This window comes from Triticum urartu, chromosome 1A, assembly GCF_056163025.1.
Source record: "Triticum urartu cultivar PI428250 chromosome 1A, HENAU_Tu73, whole genome shotgun sequence".
NCBI lineage: Eukaryota > Viridiplantae > Streptophyta > Magnoliopsida > Poales > Poaceae > Triticum > Triticum urartu.
The window spans coordinates 574,665,586-574,682,635 of NC_141873.1; the positions used below are offsets into that span (position 1 = coordinate 574,665,586).

Here is a 17,050-nt window from a genome sequence, read left to right on the forward strand (position 1 = left end):
CGCGCTCCCGTCGCCCCTGGCCACCCTCCCTCCTCTCCGGCTCTCCCCCTTCGCTGCCGCCGGCAGCGGCCCCCGGCGCAGCAAGGGTGGCAGCGCCAGCGGCGGACTTCTCTTCCCCGCGCACTTGGAGACGGAGGCGGGGCTCCTTCCCTCCCGGCAGCCGGCTGGGTAGAGCTCGATGGAGCGTCCGGGGTGGTGGTGGTTGTTTGGGTCGGGAGAAATTGATCCCTGGCGGCTTGTCCATCACCGACGCGATGACGCCTGCGGGCGCCGCCGTTCCTTCCTGAAGGGCGCCGTATATACCCCTTCCACGCCATCCTCCGCGTACTGGGGAAACCCTAGGACTAATCTGGACAACAGTGGCGTCGTCGTTACATTCCTTTCTTGAAGGTGCTGCTCGGTATGCGACAATTCAAAGTGTTAGGAGAGCGGTGGGACATTTCCGGATGGCGCAGCGGTTACCGGTCATCTTCGTTTCGCTAATCTGCCGGTGTTGTCATTTGTTTTCTTTTTTATTTCGCTCTCGCATTTTTTCCTTTGGGCTTTGTTGTGTTGCGGCTCCGACGAGCTTCTTGTATCGATTGGTTGCTTTATACTATAAAGCGAGGGGAAACCCTTTATCGTCTATTACGTGTAAATCCTGATGTGATCTCGCATCCTTGGATCAAGTTCGTCTCGGAACTGATCAATCGCTGACGCTGTTGGTGCGCGCGCACCACCGGCTCGCGCCGTTGCGTGTATGCTTTTCCCCTTTAAAAACAAAATGTCAACCAGCCGTTGTGTTTGACTTTCTACCGATCAAATCGATCGCCGCTTGCGCCCGGGCGAGCACTATATATGCACGAGCTCCGACCGCGTCCCAAAGTCAACCACGTACGTTCGCTGGGCAGCTAGATAGCTCTACGCAGAGGCGCACTCTCTCATCTTGCCTCTGCCATTGCCCTACGATCGAGCTAATTTTCCATGGACGCCGACGACTGGGGTCTCGGAGCGGTCGTGAGGAGCTGCGGCGGCGGCAGCGTCCCCGGCTACGAAGCAGAGTCTCCTCGTCGGGAAGTCATGCGTGCGCGGGAGGATCCAGCGGAATTCATGGGGCGACCGGCGAGGGCGGCGTCCACGCCGTCTTCCTTGTACGACATGCTGGGGTACCTGGACCTGGAGCACGAGCAGCTGCAGCAGCGGGCGCCGTTCTCCATCACGCCTTCGTCCGGCCGTGAGCGGGCGCCGGATCAGCACGAGGTGCTCATCTCCTTTCCTGCAGCTGCAACCTCGACGTCCGGGAAGGCGCTGCCGGCGAGTAAGCAGGCCGGCCGGAAGCCGGGAGGTGCTGGAGCCCTCCGGCGGCCCAAGAGAGGCAAGAGCAAGAAGAGCCAAATGAAGAAGGTGGTACGCGAGGTGCCCGTGGCCGAGGGCGGCGTCAACGGCCCCGACGACCAGTGGGCGTGGCGCAAGTACGGGCAGAAGCCCATCAAAGGCTCCCCCTACCCTAGGTAACCACCTAACTTCTATTTTCCGGTTGATCAAGAACACCACGCCATTAGTCTAGTGACATGATGTACTGATGCTGAAATGATGCGCATGCAGAGGATACTACAAGTGCAGCAGCATGAAGGCGTGCACGGCGCGGAAGCTGGTGGAGCGCAGCCCGGCCAACCCCGGCGTGCTCCTCGTCACCTACATCGCCGACCACTGCCACGCCGTGCCCACCACCATAAGCGCGCTCGCTGGCACCACGCGCCACCCGCCCCAGTCGCCAGCGTCCGACGACACGGCATTGAACCGCGGGGACGACAGCGCCGACGTCTCGTCATCCGCGGCTGGCGCGGACGACGAGTCCGAGCTCTGGTCGCCCGTGGACATGGACGATTTCTTCGCCTCCTTTGACGACGATTTTGATAGTTTCTTCGAGGACGACGCCCTGGAGCGACGGGTCTCGTTCTAGCTAGCTCTATTAGCAGTAGTACAAGAATCAGTCACGGTGATGGAACAAGAGCTCGAAAGTTTTTTCGCAGGATTGGCATGGGAGATGTTCATGCGTTGCAAAGGGAGGCTCTTACGAAAATGGCCATATATATTCTTTGAAGCAAGCAAAGGAACAAAAAATGCATCCTCAAATTCTTTCATTACACTGTGGTTTATGACTTCGCGTCTCCGCCCAAGGAAAACGATACATCTTATAGCATCTCTAGACCTTCCCCAATAGTACGGCTAGTTGTAGTTGTGTGGGTTACGCGATTTTTGAATTGTTTTTCTAATTCTCAATAGCATTTAGGTTACGCCATCACCAAAATGGGTTACTGGGAAGATTGCCAGTGATGCATCGTCTGGTGTGTTCGATTAGATGTGCGTGTGATGTGCCCATTTAATTGTTTCTGTACCTCTTGTTTTTTGAACTGGATGAGAAGGATGATTTGTTAAATGGATCGATGGAAGGGAATAAATACTTGAAAAATATGCGACCACGAACACCATGGCCTTCCTTCGTTCGGACATCTTGCTTCCATTCATGACTGGCCACTTATAGAGCATCTATAACCGGTCTTCTCATATCCTCCCTATAAGTCCGGAAGTACATCTTGGTCACTGTTCAGACAAGAGTGATACGCAAAAAACATGACCCAACCGGACCCCATGTTGTCCCGGTATATTTGGGTTGTCAGTAAATCCTCATGTCCAACCAATATATATGGGGAGGATATGAGGGCTCAGAATGCAGAACCGGGCAATAGCGCCGGTTCGTAAGGCTCTTTAGTGCCGGTTTGGTAACCGGCGCTAAAATTTAGGCACTAAAGCCCCCCCTCTCTTTTAGTACCGGTTCAGCACGAACCGGTGCTAAAGGGCAACCACGTGGCATGAGCCAGCTTCGGGGGCAGGGAGCCCTTTAGTACCGGTTGGTGTCACCAACCGGTATTAAAATGTTGAGGGGGTTTTGGGTTTATGATTTCTTTTTTATTTAATTTTGTGTTTTCCATTTAATTATTTTTCGTTTGCTGGTATTTTATGATACTACATAGTGTACACGTTATGCATATATATAAATAGAATTTCTAGTAGAACCGATCATAATTGTATATATATATATATATATATATATATATATATATATATATATATACAATTTCTCCTAATTGGTGCCTTCGGAGCCAGTGACATTAGCCTATAGCTAATTGGTGCCTTCGGAGCACGATAACAATTGGAAGTGGTTCATGGGGGCGGTAGCGGGTAATAGTATTCTCCTTTGGGATCTATGACCTGGTCGAGCAAAAATCCCGCTATTTCCTCTTGAATTGCTTCTATGCGGTCCGGTGCTAGGAGCTTGTCCCGCACCTCTTTAAACTGGTAAGAAGGAGATCAATATGCATGTGTATTAGTTGTGTGACTAGATATCGATAATGGTGTAAAAATTGTGAATAATGTTCTGACAATCGATATCGTACTCACTCCTGTCTTTGAGATTTGCTCCTTTCGGGCGCCATCATGCGAATGTTCTCGCAAACATAGTATGCACATAGATCATTCCCCGGCGCCTGCTTCAGGGCCTTTACGAGAATGGAATTTGATCAGATAATAATAAGCATGATATTTAAAGAGATGGCAGGTAGCTAGTACTACTTAATTACTTACCTTGGGTCGATACCATTTCAGACTTTGTTTCCATGGGCCTGGAGTGACCCTGATGAACTTTGCCCAAGCCCTGCCTGCCGACAAAGAAAATGAATAAATGGGTTATTAAATAGTTGTTATCAGGAAATGACGAACTAATTAAATAGGCCGAGATATAGTTAATAATGATTGAAATTACATGTTGACTATCCCCTTCACGATGGTGTAGTCACTTGCTTTCTTAAGTAGTGAGTCTAGTACTTCAACTGTTCCTTCATCAACTTTAATGATTAACAAGATCCAGTGAAATCTGCATGCACACACGTTTGCATGTCTTAATTAAGCGGGCATATATAAGCAAAAACATGTAGCTATAGCTAGTAGGGGAAAACAGAATTTGTAGTACAAGACAGTGTGACTCACTGGAAGTTGTAAGGAAGTAGTATATCTTCATTGTATTTGAGTTCCTTGAAGAACTGTAGTATGCTTTCCTTTACACTTTTTTCGTGATATGGATCTATTTTCCATGTGTATTCATTAATGGTATTTGGGTCAACGAACCCAATGCCATAGCGTCCACCTTTTTTCATTTCATAAATCTTCATCCTGCATAATACCACAGAAAAGAATATAGTGAGGATAATTACAGGTAATGATTGATCAAAATGATCACTACAGCTAGCTTGAGACTTAAATTACAGAAAGAAATCACTTACAGACAATAGCAACTGACGAAAGATTTGTCGAGTGCGTCTTTATTGTATAGCTGAAATAGTTTTGAATACTCAACGGTCACAACTTTCTCATGGTAGTAATGCTCCTTGTTGACATTCACCATGAGGGACTCTCGATTGGAAATCTTGGTAATGTCCATGTACCATTGATGCAATTCATACATTCTCGTTGGGAGCTTATTGACCTCCTCTGGCTCGACCAAAGGTTGGCCTCGGGCATATTTCTGTTTTATTTCCTCCTCTCTAGTCGGAGACATGGGCTCGATATCGAGGAGTTGTCCAACAGTGATCCCGGTCGATTAAGCCTGCGCAATATGCTCCTTGGTTATTACCACATCGCCCACCCCGGGAACGTTAACGGTTTGCCCACAATAATATTGGGCGCGCCTACTCTCATGTGTTGTTGGCACAACAAGCGGGGGGATTGATTGCGCCGCCTGTTCTCCCAGCTGGGGAATGGTTTTACCGCTCCTTTTGCCAGCTGATTTGCTCGAGCTCGAGCTCGCCTCTTTTTGTAGACGTGCTCGATTTAACTTCCTGAGGTGGCGCTCATAGTCTGTGTCAACAGGCTTGGGAGCTGGTGGTCTAGCCATACGAATGAAGTGGTCAATCTTTTCCACGGGCACTTTCTCCCTTGGCGGCGGTGGCGGTTTCGGTGCAAAATGGGCTTCCACCTCGGCCTTCGATATGGCTACGTTTTCCTCCTCGGACTTGTCGTAAGGCCTCTGCGGAAGAGGCGCGAGGCTTGGACCATATTGAATTCGCTTGCCTCCGCATGTACCTGTAGTACTACCTCGACTTGTACCGCTACGCACCATGGCTGAGGCGGCTCTCTTCCGTGATTGCTGAGGCGGCGAAGACGGCTGACGTGGCTGAGTTGGAGGAGGAGGAGTGGCCTGAAGCTGTGCCGGACTTGGAGGAGGAGTGGCCTGAAGCTGTGCCGGACTTGGAGGAGGAGTGGTCTGACGCTTTGCTGGACTTGGAGGAGTGGCCTGAAGCTGTGCCGGACTTGGAGGAGGAGTGGCCTGACGCGTTGGTGGACTTGGAGGAGCGGGAGTCTGCTGACTCGGTGGCGGACTGCGACGAGGAGTCGGATGACGCGATGTCGGTGGCCTTCGAAAGATGATGCAATCCTTTCTTCATAGGATGATACGATGGTTGGCCTCTCCTAGTGTGTGCTCATCGTCACCTCCAGGAATGTCAAGCTCTAGCCCCGAATATTGGTCCACCACCTCATCAACCAAGACACGAGCATAGCCCGCTGGAATCGGGTTGCAATGGAAGGTTGCCTCGGGGGAATTTCTAAAAGTAAGGGCGCCCGCCACCTTCATGGATATGTTCTTCATTTTGAAGTGTAGCTCGCAGTTAGTGTTCTCCATGATGTCATCCACTGGGTAGCTATCCAGCAATGCGTCCCCCGGGGCGGAACCCACGCTGCTTCTCGGAATGGATGGGATGGTGCTATCCATTGGTGGATCATCCGCTAGCTGCTGAGACCCCCTTTGCTGGCTAAGTGAGTCGATCTGCTCCTGCTGCCGCTGGAATTTGTTTGCCAAGTCCGCGTGCGCTGATTCTAGGCCTTGAAGGCGTTCATAGTCTAGCTTCCTCTACTCCTCTTCCATCTTTCTCTTCTTCTCCTCCGCAATCTTCTTTCTCGCACGGATTCTGTAGTCGGCGTTCCAGTCCAAAAACCCCTCATACCACGGAATAGCGCCCATGCCTCGTGTTCTTCCCGGGTGTTCAGGATTTCCCAGGGCACACGTAAGCTCGTCGTTCTCTCTGTTAGGCTCGAACAACCTAGATCGAGCCTCTTCTATTGCAACAAGTAGCTTATCTTCGGCTCCGTCCAGACATGCCTTCTTGGAAACTTTGCCTGTCTTTGGGTCCAACTCCCCCCCATGCGCATAGAACCAAGTCCTGCACCTGGGGGGCCAACTCAATGTTTCTGGAGTGACACCTGAATCCAGCATCTCTTTCTCAGACTTATCCCACTTAGGCATTCCCACCGCATAGACACCTGGCCTCAGCTTATGAAACTTATCCTTTTTTGCGGCATTGGCCTTGTTTATTCTCGACCGTTCCTTAGATAATTCCGAATCCTTGAATTTCACGAAATCGTCCCAATGAGCACTTTGGTTCTCTAGTGTTCCCTCGAATACTGGAGTCTTCCTTCCTCCGTTGACGTACTTGGCCCATTCACGAATCTTGTGGTTCTTGAATGCAACCGCCATCTTCCTAAGAGCAGCGTCCTTGACTTTCTCCACATCTGCATTTGTGAAATGATCTGGTAGGGTGAAATGTTCCATGAGCGTTTCCCAAAGCAAATATTTTTGTCTGTCGTCGACAAAAGTAACTCCTGGACGTGGCTTTGCTGGCTCTCTCCATTCTTGAAGGGAGATCGGGAGTTGGTCCTTCACAAGAACTCCGCACTTACGAACGAACTTGTCCGCAATCTTCTTAGGCGCGAATGGTTCGCCATTAGGTCTGATTGCCTCGATATTGTACTTTACGCCCTCCTTCAACTTTTAGTTCGGGCCTCGTTTCGTCCTGTTGCCTGAAGATTTGCTCGATCCGGATGGCTGAAAGAAGAAAGATCGATTCGTTAATATATCTTCAAGTCATTTAAAACATGTGATGATCACCAGATGCCTGCTTATATAAATATATATACCTCGCCGGTCTTTGTTGTTTCAAGATCAACATTTTCTTCGTCATGTTCATAGTTCATAACTTCATCAATTCGGTCGTCGCGATCGAATATCATATCACCCTCCCCGGTGTTGTTTAGATATTCGGAGCCGTCATAATCTTCTTCATTCTGATCATCATCTGGCCCACGAGGATTGCGTATGATATTGAACAGGGCCTCTTCTCCCTCTCTGTCGGTATTGTCCGCATAGGTTTTGTTTAACTAATCCAAAAGAAACATATTCAAATTACAATGCATGGATGCAATCAATTAATAAGGAAAAACTGAATCAATCATAGTACATAATAAGCATCATCGAATATAATCTCGAATACGTCGTCTCGAATAATAGATATAATCTCGAATACATCGTCTCGAATAATAGATATAATCTCGAATACATCGTCTCGAATAATAGATATAATCTCGAATACGTCGTCTCGAATAATAGATATAATCTCGAATACATCGTCTCGAATAATAGATATAATCTCGAATACATCGTCTCGAATAATAAATATAATCTCGAATACATCATATCGAATAATAAATATAATCTCGAATACATCATCGGATCATGTGGCGCGGGCGGTGGACACCCAAAGAGAAGGAACTCTCACAGGATCATAGCTGAAGTGAGATCCCTGAAGAAACTGCCAGGTATTGGAGAACCTGCCGCCCTCTAACGCAACCAAGTAGCGATGGACGTGCTCGTCCTCCTCCCTGACACGGCGACGTACCACCTCCGACGGGGCCGGCTCCCTCCGCACCGAAACTGGCCCACGCGAACGCCACCAAACGAGATCAGGGTCGACGACCGGGGCCGGGTTCCTCATCAAGCGGCGCGCCCCTCCAGGCAGCACCTCCCAGTGCCAGCCCGGCGGAGCCCAGTCCCGGACATGGGTCAGCCGGACGTCGTCGTGGATGGGTCGACGGTGAGGATGCGGGTCGGGCATCGTCGAGAACAAATACTAGCTATATGCCCGCAAAAAGTAACATTTTTTTAATGATTGGATTTTGATAACTAAAATTTCTAACATTTCTATATAACTAACATTCCTATAACATTTCTAACAATGCTATATAACTAACATTCCTATAACATTTCTAATATTTCTATAACTAAAAAACAGAAGAAAAAAAATTATAACATTTCTATATATATAACTAACATTTGTATAACATTTCTAATATTTCTATAACTAAAAAAAGAAAAATTTCTAACATTTTTATAACTATTTCTATAACTAAAAAACAGAAAAATTTCTAACAATTCTAACTTTTTTATAACTATTTCTATACCTAAAAAACAGAAAAATTTCTAACAATTCTAACATTTCTATAACATTTCTAACAATGCTATATAACTAACTATTTCTATAACTAAAAAAAGAAAAATTTCTAACATTTTTATAACTATTTCTATAACTAAAAAACTAAAAAAATGTGTGTGTGTGTGTGTGCTCACCGGCGAGGCGAGAGGCGACGGGGACGGCGACGGGCGCGGCGACGACGGGGATGGCGACGACGGGGACAGGGACGAGGCGGCGACGACGGGGACGGGCCGGGGCCGCGACGACGGGGACGGGGACGACGCGGGACGGGTCGGGATGGCGTGGCGGTGACGACGGGGCGGCGACGGGGGCGGCGACGAGGGATATGGAGACGGGGGCGGCGGGCGACGGGGCAGAGGAGAAGAAGCAGATGAGAAACTGAAATTTTTGAAGTGTTTAGTTATATAGGATGAACCTTTAGTACCGGTTGGAGCCACCAACCGGTACTAAAGGCCCACAGGCCTTTAGTACCGGTTGGTGGCTCCAACCGGTACTAAAGACCCCCCTTTAGTACCGGTTTGAGCCACCACCCGGTACTAAAGGGGGTGCGCTGGCGCAGGTGCGGTGCGAAATGTTTAGTCCCACCTCGCTAGCCGAGGGGCGTCCGCACTGGTTTATAAGCCCCAGTGCGGTAGCTCCCTCGAGCTCCTCTCCAAAGCAGGCCTACTGGGCCTAAATGTTCTGTGCTGCCCTGTGGGCCTACTGGGCCTTGCGGGCCTGCATTCTGGCCCAACAACAGGTTGGGTTTCTAGTCGTATGCAGGCCGCCGTGGCGCAGTAGGTGGGCTTTTTTTCTTTTTTGCTTTATTTATTTTTGTTTTATTTATTTTTGAGTTGTTTTTTGCTGTATTTAGAGTTTCTTTGTAAATATTTTTGCTTTAGGTACAAAAAATTACAAACTCTCTGTTAGTACCGGTAGTTTACAAATTTGAATAGTTTAAATTTTGATTTATTTGAAATTTGTGTGAATCACTAGTTTGTGAATAACTTAACTTTGAGAATAGATTTTTCAGTGATTCTTTTTTCTTATGTTTAATATTAGTGTGTTTTATCATATTCAATTTGATAATGCTTAGGTTATTTAAAAAATGAAATGCCTTTTGTAACGGATGAGTTTTCGTCCGAAACCCTGATACTTCGAAAGAGATTGTCCATTTTGTACACGAAGTGCATCTAGTTTTTACGGTAACCCTCTCTACTTTTTTGCACATGCTATGTGGGTGAAATTATGATACCATGCCAACTTTCAACATTTTCTGAGTTTATTTGAAATGCTTTTCAATTTCAGGGTCATTTAGCTTTAAAAAATCAGTAAAGGCATGAAAGAATTTGTTTGCACCTAAAATTTCTTCGCGTTTCAAATGCCAAAACACATAACTACCCTAACTATTACAGAGATTCCCTCCTGGGTGTGAAACACAGAAGAAAGTGATGATAGTGAAGCCGATCACATCCCAGATCTTTGGGTGTGAAACTTTTTCTTCGCGTGTGTCCCTTTGCGCCGTAACCATGGAAAATTTTCATCATTTAACGGGATGCTCGGGTCAATATTCACTGTGAATGGAGCAATTTCATCAAACTTTTCATAATCTTCTGACATGTCTGTCTTGTCATCCACTCCTACGATGTTTCTCTTTCCAGAAAGAACTATGTGCCGCTTTGGCTCATCGTACGATGCATTCGCTTCCTTATCTTTTCTTTTTCTTGGCTTGGTAGACATGTCCTTCACATAGAAAACATGTGCCACATCATTGGCTAGGACGAATGGTTCGTCTGCATACGCAAGATTTTTGAGATCCACTATTGTTATTCCGTACTGCGGGTCTTCCGTTACCCCGCCTCGTGTCATATTGACCCATTTGCACCGAAACAAAGGGACCTTCAAACCACGTCGATAGTCAAGTTCCCATATGTCCTGTATATAACCATAATATGTTTCCTTTCCTGTCTTGGTTTCTGCATCAAAGCGGACACCACTGTTTTGGTTGGTGCTCTTCTTATCTTGGGCGATCGTGTAAAATGTATTACCATTTATCTCATACCCTTTGAAAGTCATTATATTCGAAGATGGTAACTGGGACAGCAAGTACAGGTCATCTTCAATAGAGGTGTCATGCATGGTACGTGTCTGCAACCAGCCGGCGAAACTCCTGATTTGTTCACGTGTAATCCAGCCATTAGACCGCTCCGGGTGTTTGGAGCGTAGCAAATTCTTGTGTTTATCCATATACGGAGCCACCAAGGCGGAATTCTGTAGAACTGTGTAGTGTGCTTCAGTGAGACAATGTCCGTCCATACATATTATTTGTTCCCCTCCTAGCGTGCCTTTTCCATCCAGTCTGCCCTTATGCCACGATTCAGGAACACCAATCGGCTTAAGGTCAGGAATAAAGTCAATACAAAACTCAATGACCTCCTCATTTTCATGGCCCTTGGAGATGCTTCCTTCTGGCCTAGCACGGTTATGAACATATTTCTTTAAGACTCCCATGAACCTCTCAAAGGGGAACATATTGTGTAGAAATACAGGACCCAAAACGTTAATCTCTTCGCATAGGTGAACTAGGACGTGCGTCATGATGTTGAAGAAGGATGGTGGGAACACCAACTCGAAACTGACAAGACATTGCACCAAATCATTCTCTAACCTTGGTATGATTTCTGGATCGATTACCTTCTGAGAGATTGCATTGAGAAATGCACATAGCTTCACAATGGCTAATCGAACGTTTTCCGGTAGAAGCCCCCTCAATGCAACCAGAAGCAGTTGCGCCATAATCACGTGGCAGTCATGAGACTTTAGGTTCTGAAACTTTTTCTCTGCCATGTTTATTATACCCTTTATATTCGACGAGTAGCCAGACGGTACCTTAATACTAAGCAAGCATTCAAAGAAGATTTCCTTCTCTTCTTTGGTAAGAGCGTAGCTTGCATGACCCTGATGTATGCCGTCTTTTCCGTGCATACGTTGTTGGTCCTCCCGTGCCTCGGGTGTATCTTTTGTCTTCCCATACACGCCCAAGAAACCAAGTAGGGTCACACAAAGATTCTTCGTCACGTGCATCACGTCGATTGCGGAGCGGACCTCTAGGTCTTTCCAATAGGGCAGATCCCAAAATATAGATTTCTTCTTCCACATGGGTGCGCGTCCGTCAGCATCATTCGGAACAGGTTGTCTACCAGGACCCTTTCCAAAGTCCACCTTCAAATCCTTGACCATATCATGTACATCAGCACCAGTACGGTGGCGAGGCTTCGTCCGGTGATCCGCCTCACCTTTGAAATGCTTGCCTTTCTTTCTTACGGGATGCCTGCTCGGAAGAAATCGACGATGTCTCAGGTACACATTCTTCTTACAATTAGCCAAATATATATTGTCGGTATCGTCCAAACAGTGCGTGCATGCGCGATATCCCTTGTTTGTCTGTCCTGAAAGGTTACTGAGAGCAGGCCAATCATTGATGGTCACGAACAGCAACGCCTTTAGGTCAAATTCTTCCCCCATGTGCTCATCCCACGCACGTACACCTGTTCCATTCCACATTTATAAGAGTTCTTCAACTAATGGCCTTAGGTACACATCAATGTCGTTGCCGGGTTGCTTAGGGCCTTGGATGAGCACTGACATCATAATGAACTTTCGCTTCATGCACAACCAAGGAGGAAGGTTATACAAACATAGAGTCACAGGCCAGGTGCTATGGTTGCTGCTCTGCTCCCCAAAAGGATTAATGCCATCTGCGCTTAGACCAAACCATACGTTCCTTGCGTCATCTGCAAACTCCTTCCCGTACTTTATTTCGATTTTTCTCCACTGCGACCCGTCAGCGGGTACTCTCAACTTTCCGTCTTTCTTACGGTCTTCTCTGTGCCATCGCATCGCCTTGGCATGCTCTTTGTTTTGGAACAAACGTTTCAATTGTGGTATTATAGGAGCATACCACATCACCTTGGCAGGAATCTTCTTCCTGGGGCGCTCGCCCTCGACATCACCAGGGTCATCGCGGCTGATCTTATAGCGCAATGCACCGCATACCGGGCAAGCGTTCAAATCCTCGTACTCACCGCGATAGAGGATGCAATCATTAGGGCACGCATGTATCTTCTGCACCTCTAACCCTAGAGGGCGGACAGCCTTCTTTGCTTGGTACATACTCTCGGGCAATTCGTTATCCTTTGGAAGCATATCCTTTATCATTACCAGCAACTTTCCAAATCCCTTGTCAGATACACCATTCTCTGCCTTCCATTGCAGCAATTCCAGTGTGGTGCCCAGCTTTTTCTTGTCACCTACGTAATTCGGGTACAACAATTTTTTGTGATCCTCTAACATGCGCTGCAACTTCTTCTTCTCCAAATCACTTGCGCAGTTTCTCTTTGCATCGGCAATGGCCCGACCTAGATCATCAACGGGCTCATCTGATGCCTCTTCTTCAGCTTCTTCCCGCATTGCCGGCTCAGCTTCTTCCCGCATTACTGGCTCAGCTTCTTCCTTCATTGTTGTATCATCGTATTCAGGGAACCCATGGCCAGGATAGCTGTCGTCGTCCTCTTCTTCTTCATTGTCTTCCATCATAACCCCTCTTTCTCCATGCTTGGTCCAAACATTATAGTGGGGCATGAAATCGGACTCAAATAGGTGGACGTGAATGGTTCTTGACGTAGAGTAATTGCGACCATTCTTACAGCCAGCATATGGACAATGCATAAAACCATCCGCTCGCTTGTTTGCCTCAGCCGCAAGCAGAAAAGTACGCATGCCATTAATGAACTCGGGAGAGCATCGGTCATCGTACATCCATTGCTGGCTCATCTTCAATACACAGCACCGAAAACATCAAATTAATACAATACATAAAGTTCATATATAAAGATCATACAACACTTAAATGCAACAAACAAATAACTCTAGCTAAAGAATTTAAATGCAACAACAAATGCGATCAAGATCGCAACTAAGATAACAATTGATCCAACAGCATAATGATACCAAGCCTCACTATGAATGTCATATTTTCTAATCTTTCTAATCTTCAAGCGCATTTTCTCCATCTTAATCTTGTGATCATCGACGACATCGGCAACATGCAACTCCAATTCCATCTTCTCCCCTCAATTCTTTTTAATTTTTCCTTCAAATCCTCGTTTTCTCTTTCAACTAAATTTAACCTCTCGACAATAGGGTCGGTTGGAATTTCGGGTTCAACTACCTCCTACATACAAATATCTATGTCAACTTGATGGGCATAATTTGTCATAAACACGAAATGCAATGAATAGTTTTAAAAGAGAATATACCACATCCAAATCATAACCCGGACGAGGGCCGACGGGGACGGATATCAAAACCATGGCACTATGCATAACAAACAACGTATGGGTAAGATAATTATACGAGTAACTATATATCCAAATCACACAAACATCATTTTTTTTATATAAAACTTCATGAACAAGAGGCTCACCACAAGGTGGTGCCGGCGACGGGACGTTGCGAGCGATCGATGGTGGTTATGACGGAGATTTAGAAGGTACTAAGTAAGCCACACCTACATATGCAAAACTAAGTGTTATTTTTGACCTCAAATTGCATATAAATCAAATACTAGCACATATATATAATTCCTCCCAAATTATTAAACTCAAAAATCAATCACTATATAAAGCATTGCATGAGCTAATCTAGCAATGAGAGATGAAAGGAAAAAGTGTGATGAGCTTAAGAGGAAGAGGGAAAAGAACAGAGAGGAGAGGGGAAAGGGGAAGAACAGAGCGAGCTCGGGTGGACAAAGGGTCTATGTAGGACGACCTTTAGTACCGGTTCGTGATACGACCCGGTACTAAAGGTGCTGGAGGGGCCCCAGACTGACAACATCCTGCCACCACTCACTTTAGTACCGGTTCGTGGCACGAGCCGGTGCTAAAGGTTTGCCACGAACCGGTACTAATGAGAGCGGCCCAACTAGCCGTTGGAACCGGCACTAATGTACAGATTAGTGCTGGCTCAAATTCAAACCGGCACTAATGTGCTTCACGTTTGACCATTTTTCTACTATAGATGCGCCTGGTCAATTCGTCACCTAGGACGCGGCCCATCCCAGACCACCTATTCTTTTTATGTATTATTTCTCTTTTCTCTCTATCACTCTCCATCCCCAGCAATTATATGCATGTGCCTAGACAATTTGGGATCAAAGTGAGGACATGGTTGCATGCATACAGAAATGAGGGCTTAAAACGGACACGCTCGGACACTGACCAAACACATTCGTGGACATTTGAGGAGCCAAATCTCGGTGTAGCTAGCTCTATATTAGGGGGTATGAGAATCGGTTCCATGGTGATGGAACAGGAGCTCAATTTTTTTTCCGCAGGAATGGCTTGGGAGATGTTCATGCGTTGCAAAGAGAGGCTCTTACCAAAATGGCCATATATAGTCTTTGAAGCAAGCAAACGAGCAAAAAAAACATCCTCAAATTCTCTCATTACAGCGTGGTTTATGACTTCGCGTCTCTGCCCAAGGAAAACGATACATCTAAGAGCAGCTCTAGACCTTCCTCAATAGTCTTTAATCCCCTATAATTTGGTGGTTTGGGAAAAAAGAAAGCATCTCTATCCGATCCCCTCAAAAGTCATATATGAGGAAAATCTTTTGGTTTGAGGAATTAAGCCTCTTATTAAGTAAAACTAGATCAAATAAAAAAATGAGAGACACAGATTTAACGTGGATCAAATAAACTTGATGAGAATTCGCCACCTAGGACGCGGCCCACCCCGAACCACCTTTTCTCGTTTTGTATTATTTCTCTTTTCTCTCTATCACTCTCCATCCTGGCAATTATATGCAAGTGGCCATACAATTTGGGGTCAATGTGGGAACATGGTTGCATGCATATAGAAATGATGGCTTAAAACGAACACGCTCAGACATTGACCGGACGCGTCTGTGGACATTTGAGGAGCCAAATCTGAGGAGACCATCTGTAGATGCCCTTACAACTATCCATAACGATAAACTTCAACCCTATCCTCTTAGTAAGTGTGTCATTACTCAATGCAATTTTGTAATTGTTTTTCTATTGGCCAACTTATTTTTATACTACGTTTAATTTTTTAGTATTAATAACTGATACTAACTGTTAGACGAAATAACATATTCTTGGAGTTCTATAATTCAGATAGAGGACACTTTAATTATATGAGTTTTGAAAAAAATTGGCCCCATTTTACATTTCGCACCGGGGCCCTGAATTCTTGGAGATGGCCCTGTGAGGAGGTAGAGGAGACGGACACGAAAACAATAAGAAGGAAGCTTAGGCCATGGAACTACAAGACCGAGAAAGATCTTGCTTTGTGTGATGCTTGGATGAATATCTATCTTGAGGCCACGATCGGGGACGATCTAACGAAGGAAAAAATTTGGTCACGGTTCGAGGAGTATATGGTAGCCATGTGGAGAGTCAGTTCTCTCTCTCATCAATGGAGTGTCATCCAAGATCAGTGTAACTGGTGGTTCGGATGTGTTAGTCAATTCAACCTAGCACCGTTGAGTGGAGTGCCATCAACGAGTATGAGCCCATCATTCAAGCTCTTTACGAGAAAAAGAACAATAACGAAAGTGACAAAGGCTTATATTTACATCATTGCGAGACTGCTCTTGTAGGAAATGAGAAGTGGCCAAGAAGGAACTATGAAACCCCACCGAAGAGGCATAGGCTTAACACCGTTGTTGTTGATGATGAATTCGTAGAGAATCCATCCACTCCGCAAACATGTCATGTTTGACAAAAAATGCAAAGACGTCGAAGAAGCATGGATTTTTTCGGAAGAATTTATTGTGTCACTTGAGAAAATGATAGCATTGGCAGCCGACTGAAATGAGAAGAAGTTGACTTGTTTCTACGATATGAAAACGATGAGGAAGGTGAGGTGGAAGGCAAAGGTGACGACTAAGGAAGAAAGGTGCAAGTGGAAGAAAGAAGGCTTGAAATTGAGGTGCAAAGGCTTGCATCGAAGAGCAAGGAAAAAACAAGATGGAGATCGAGGAGCCGAGACTTGCATTGGAGGTCGAGGAACATATGAACAAGAGAGTTCCTGAGGAGTGTGACACAATCATGGATCCTAGCAAGATGGATGAGAGGGCAAGCCAATATTGGGAGTTAACTCATGAGGACATCTTGGCTAAGTCATTTGGTGGTCGCGGAGGCAATGTTGATAGCTGCAGCAGTGATCGCGGCATCAATGATGGCGACGTCAGCAATGGTGGCGCCGGCGATGATGGAGCGAGTGTGTGAGCCCCTTGTGAATTATGATGGCTTTCGTTTCATCAAGTTTTTAATGAATTGTTTTAATGAACTTCTTCATTCGGTGTCTATTGGCACAAATTATGATATGTTTTAATATTTTATTGGATTAGGTGAAGTTTATTTATGCTCATAGCTGAATTATGTTGTGGTGCATTTGAATTGTTTATATTTGTTTTGCAATGTGGTGCATTTATTTGAATTGTTTGCACAAAGTTTTTGAGGGATCGGCTAGATGGACAAAATAATTATCCCTAAAAATGAGGAATTAAAGGATGAGAGATAGGTTGAGGGATTAAGTTATGAGGGATTGGTTTGAGATGCCCTAAGCCCCATCTAGACCTTCCATTAAACCTTTAATTCACGTAAAATCTAGCTTTCCATCCCT

General features: G+C 46.0%; 1 protein-coding gene across 1 annotated transcript; it reads left to right on the forward strand.

The window, feature by feature from the left end:
• Positions 1-889: 889 nt before the first annotated feature.
• On the forward strand, positions 890-2,277 carry LOC125539954 (WRKY transcription factor 22-like). Its single transcript, XM_048703511.2, has 2 exons — positions 890-1,490; positions 1,585-2,277. Exons 1-2 carry the CDS (start codon positions 964-966, stop codon positions 1,940-1,942), a joined length of 885 nt encoding a protein of 294 aa, XP_048559468.1. The 5' UTR covers positions 890-963; the 3' UTR covers positions 1,943-2,277.
• Positions 2,278-17,050: the final 14,773 nt, after the last annotated feature.

Bases quoted from the DNA above. Each gene is read 5' to 3' on its own strand.
- LOC125539954 (XM_048703511.2), top strand. From the start codon at position 964: ATGGACGCCGACGACTGGGGTCTCGGAGCGGTCGTGAGGAGCTGCGGC. The intron at 1,491-1,584 runs GTAACCACCTAA...ATGCGCATGCAG, and splicing joins AAAGGCTCCCCCTACCCTAG to AGGATACTACAAGTGCAGCA.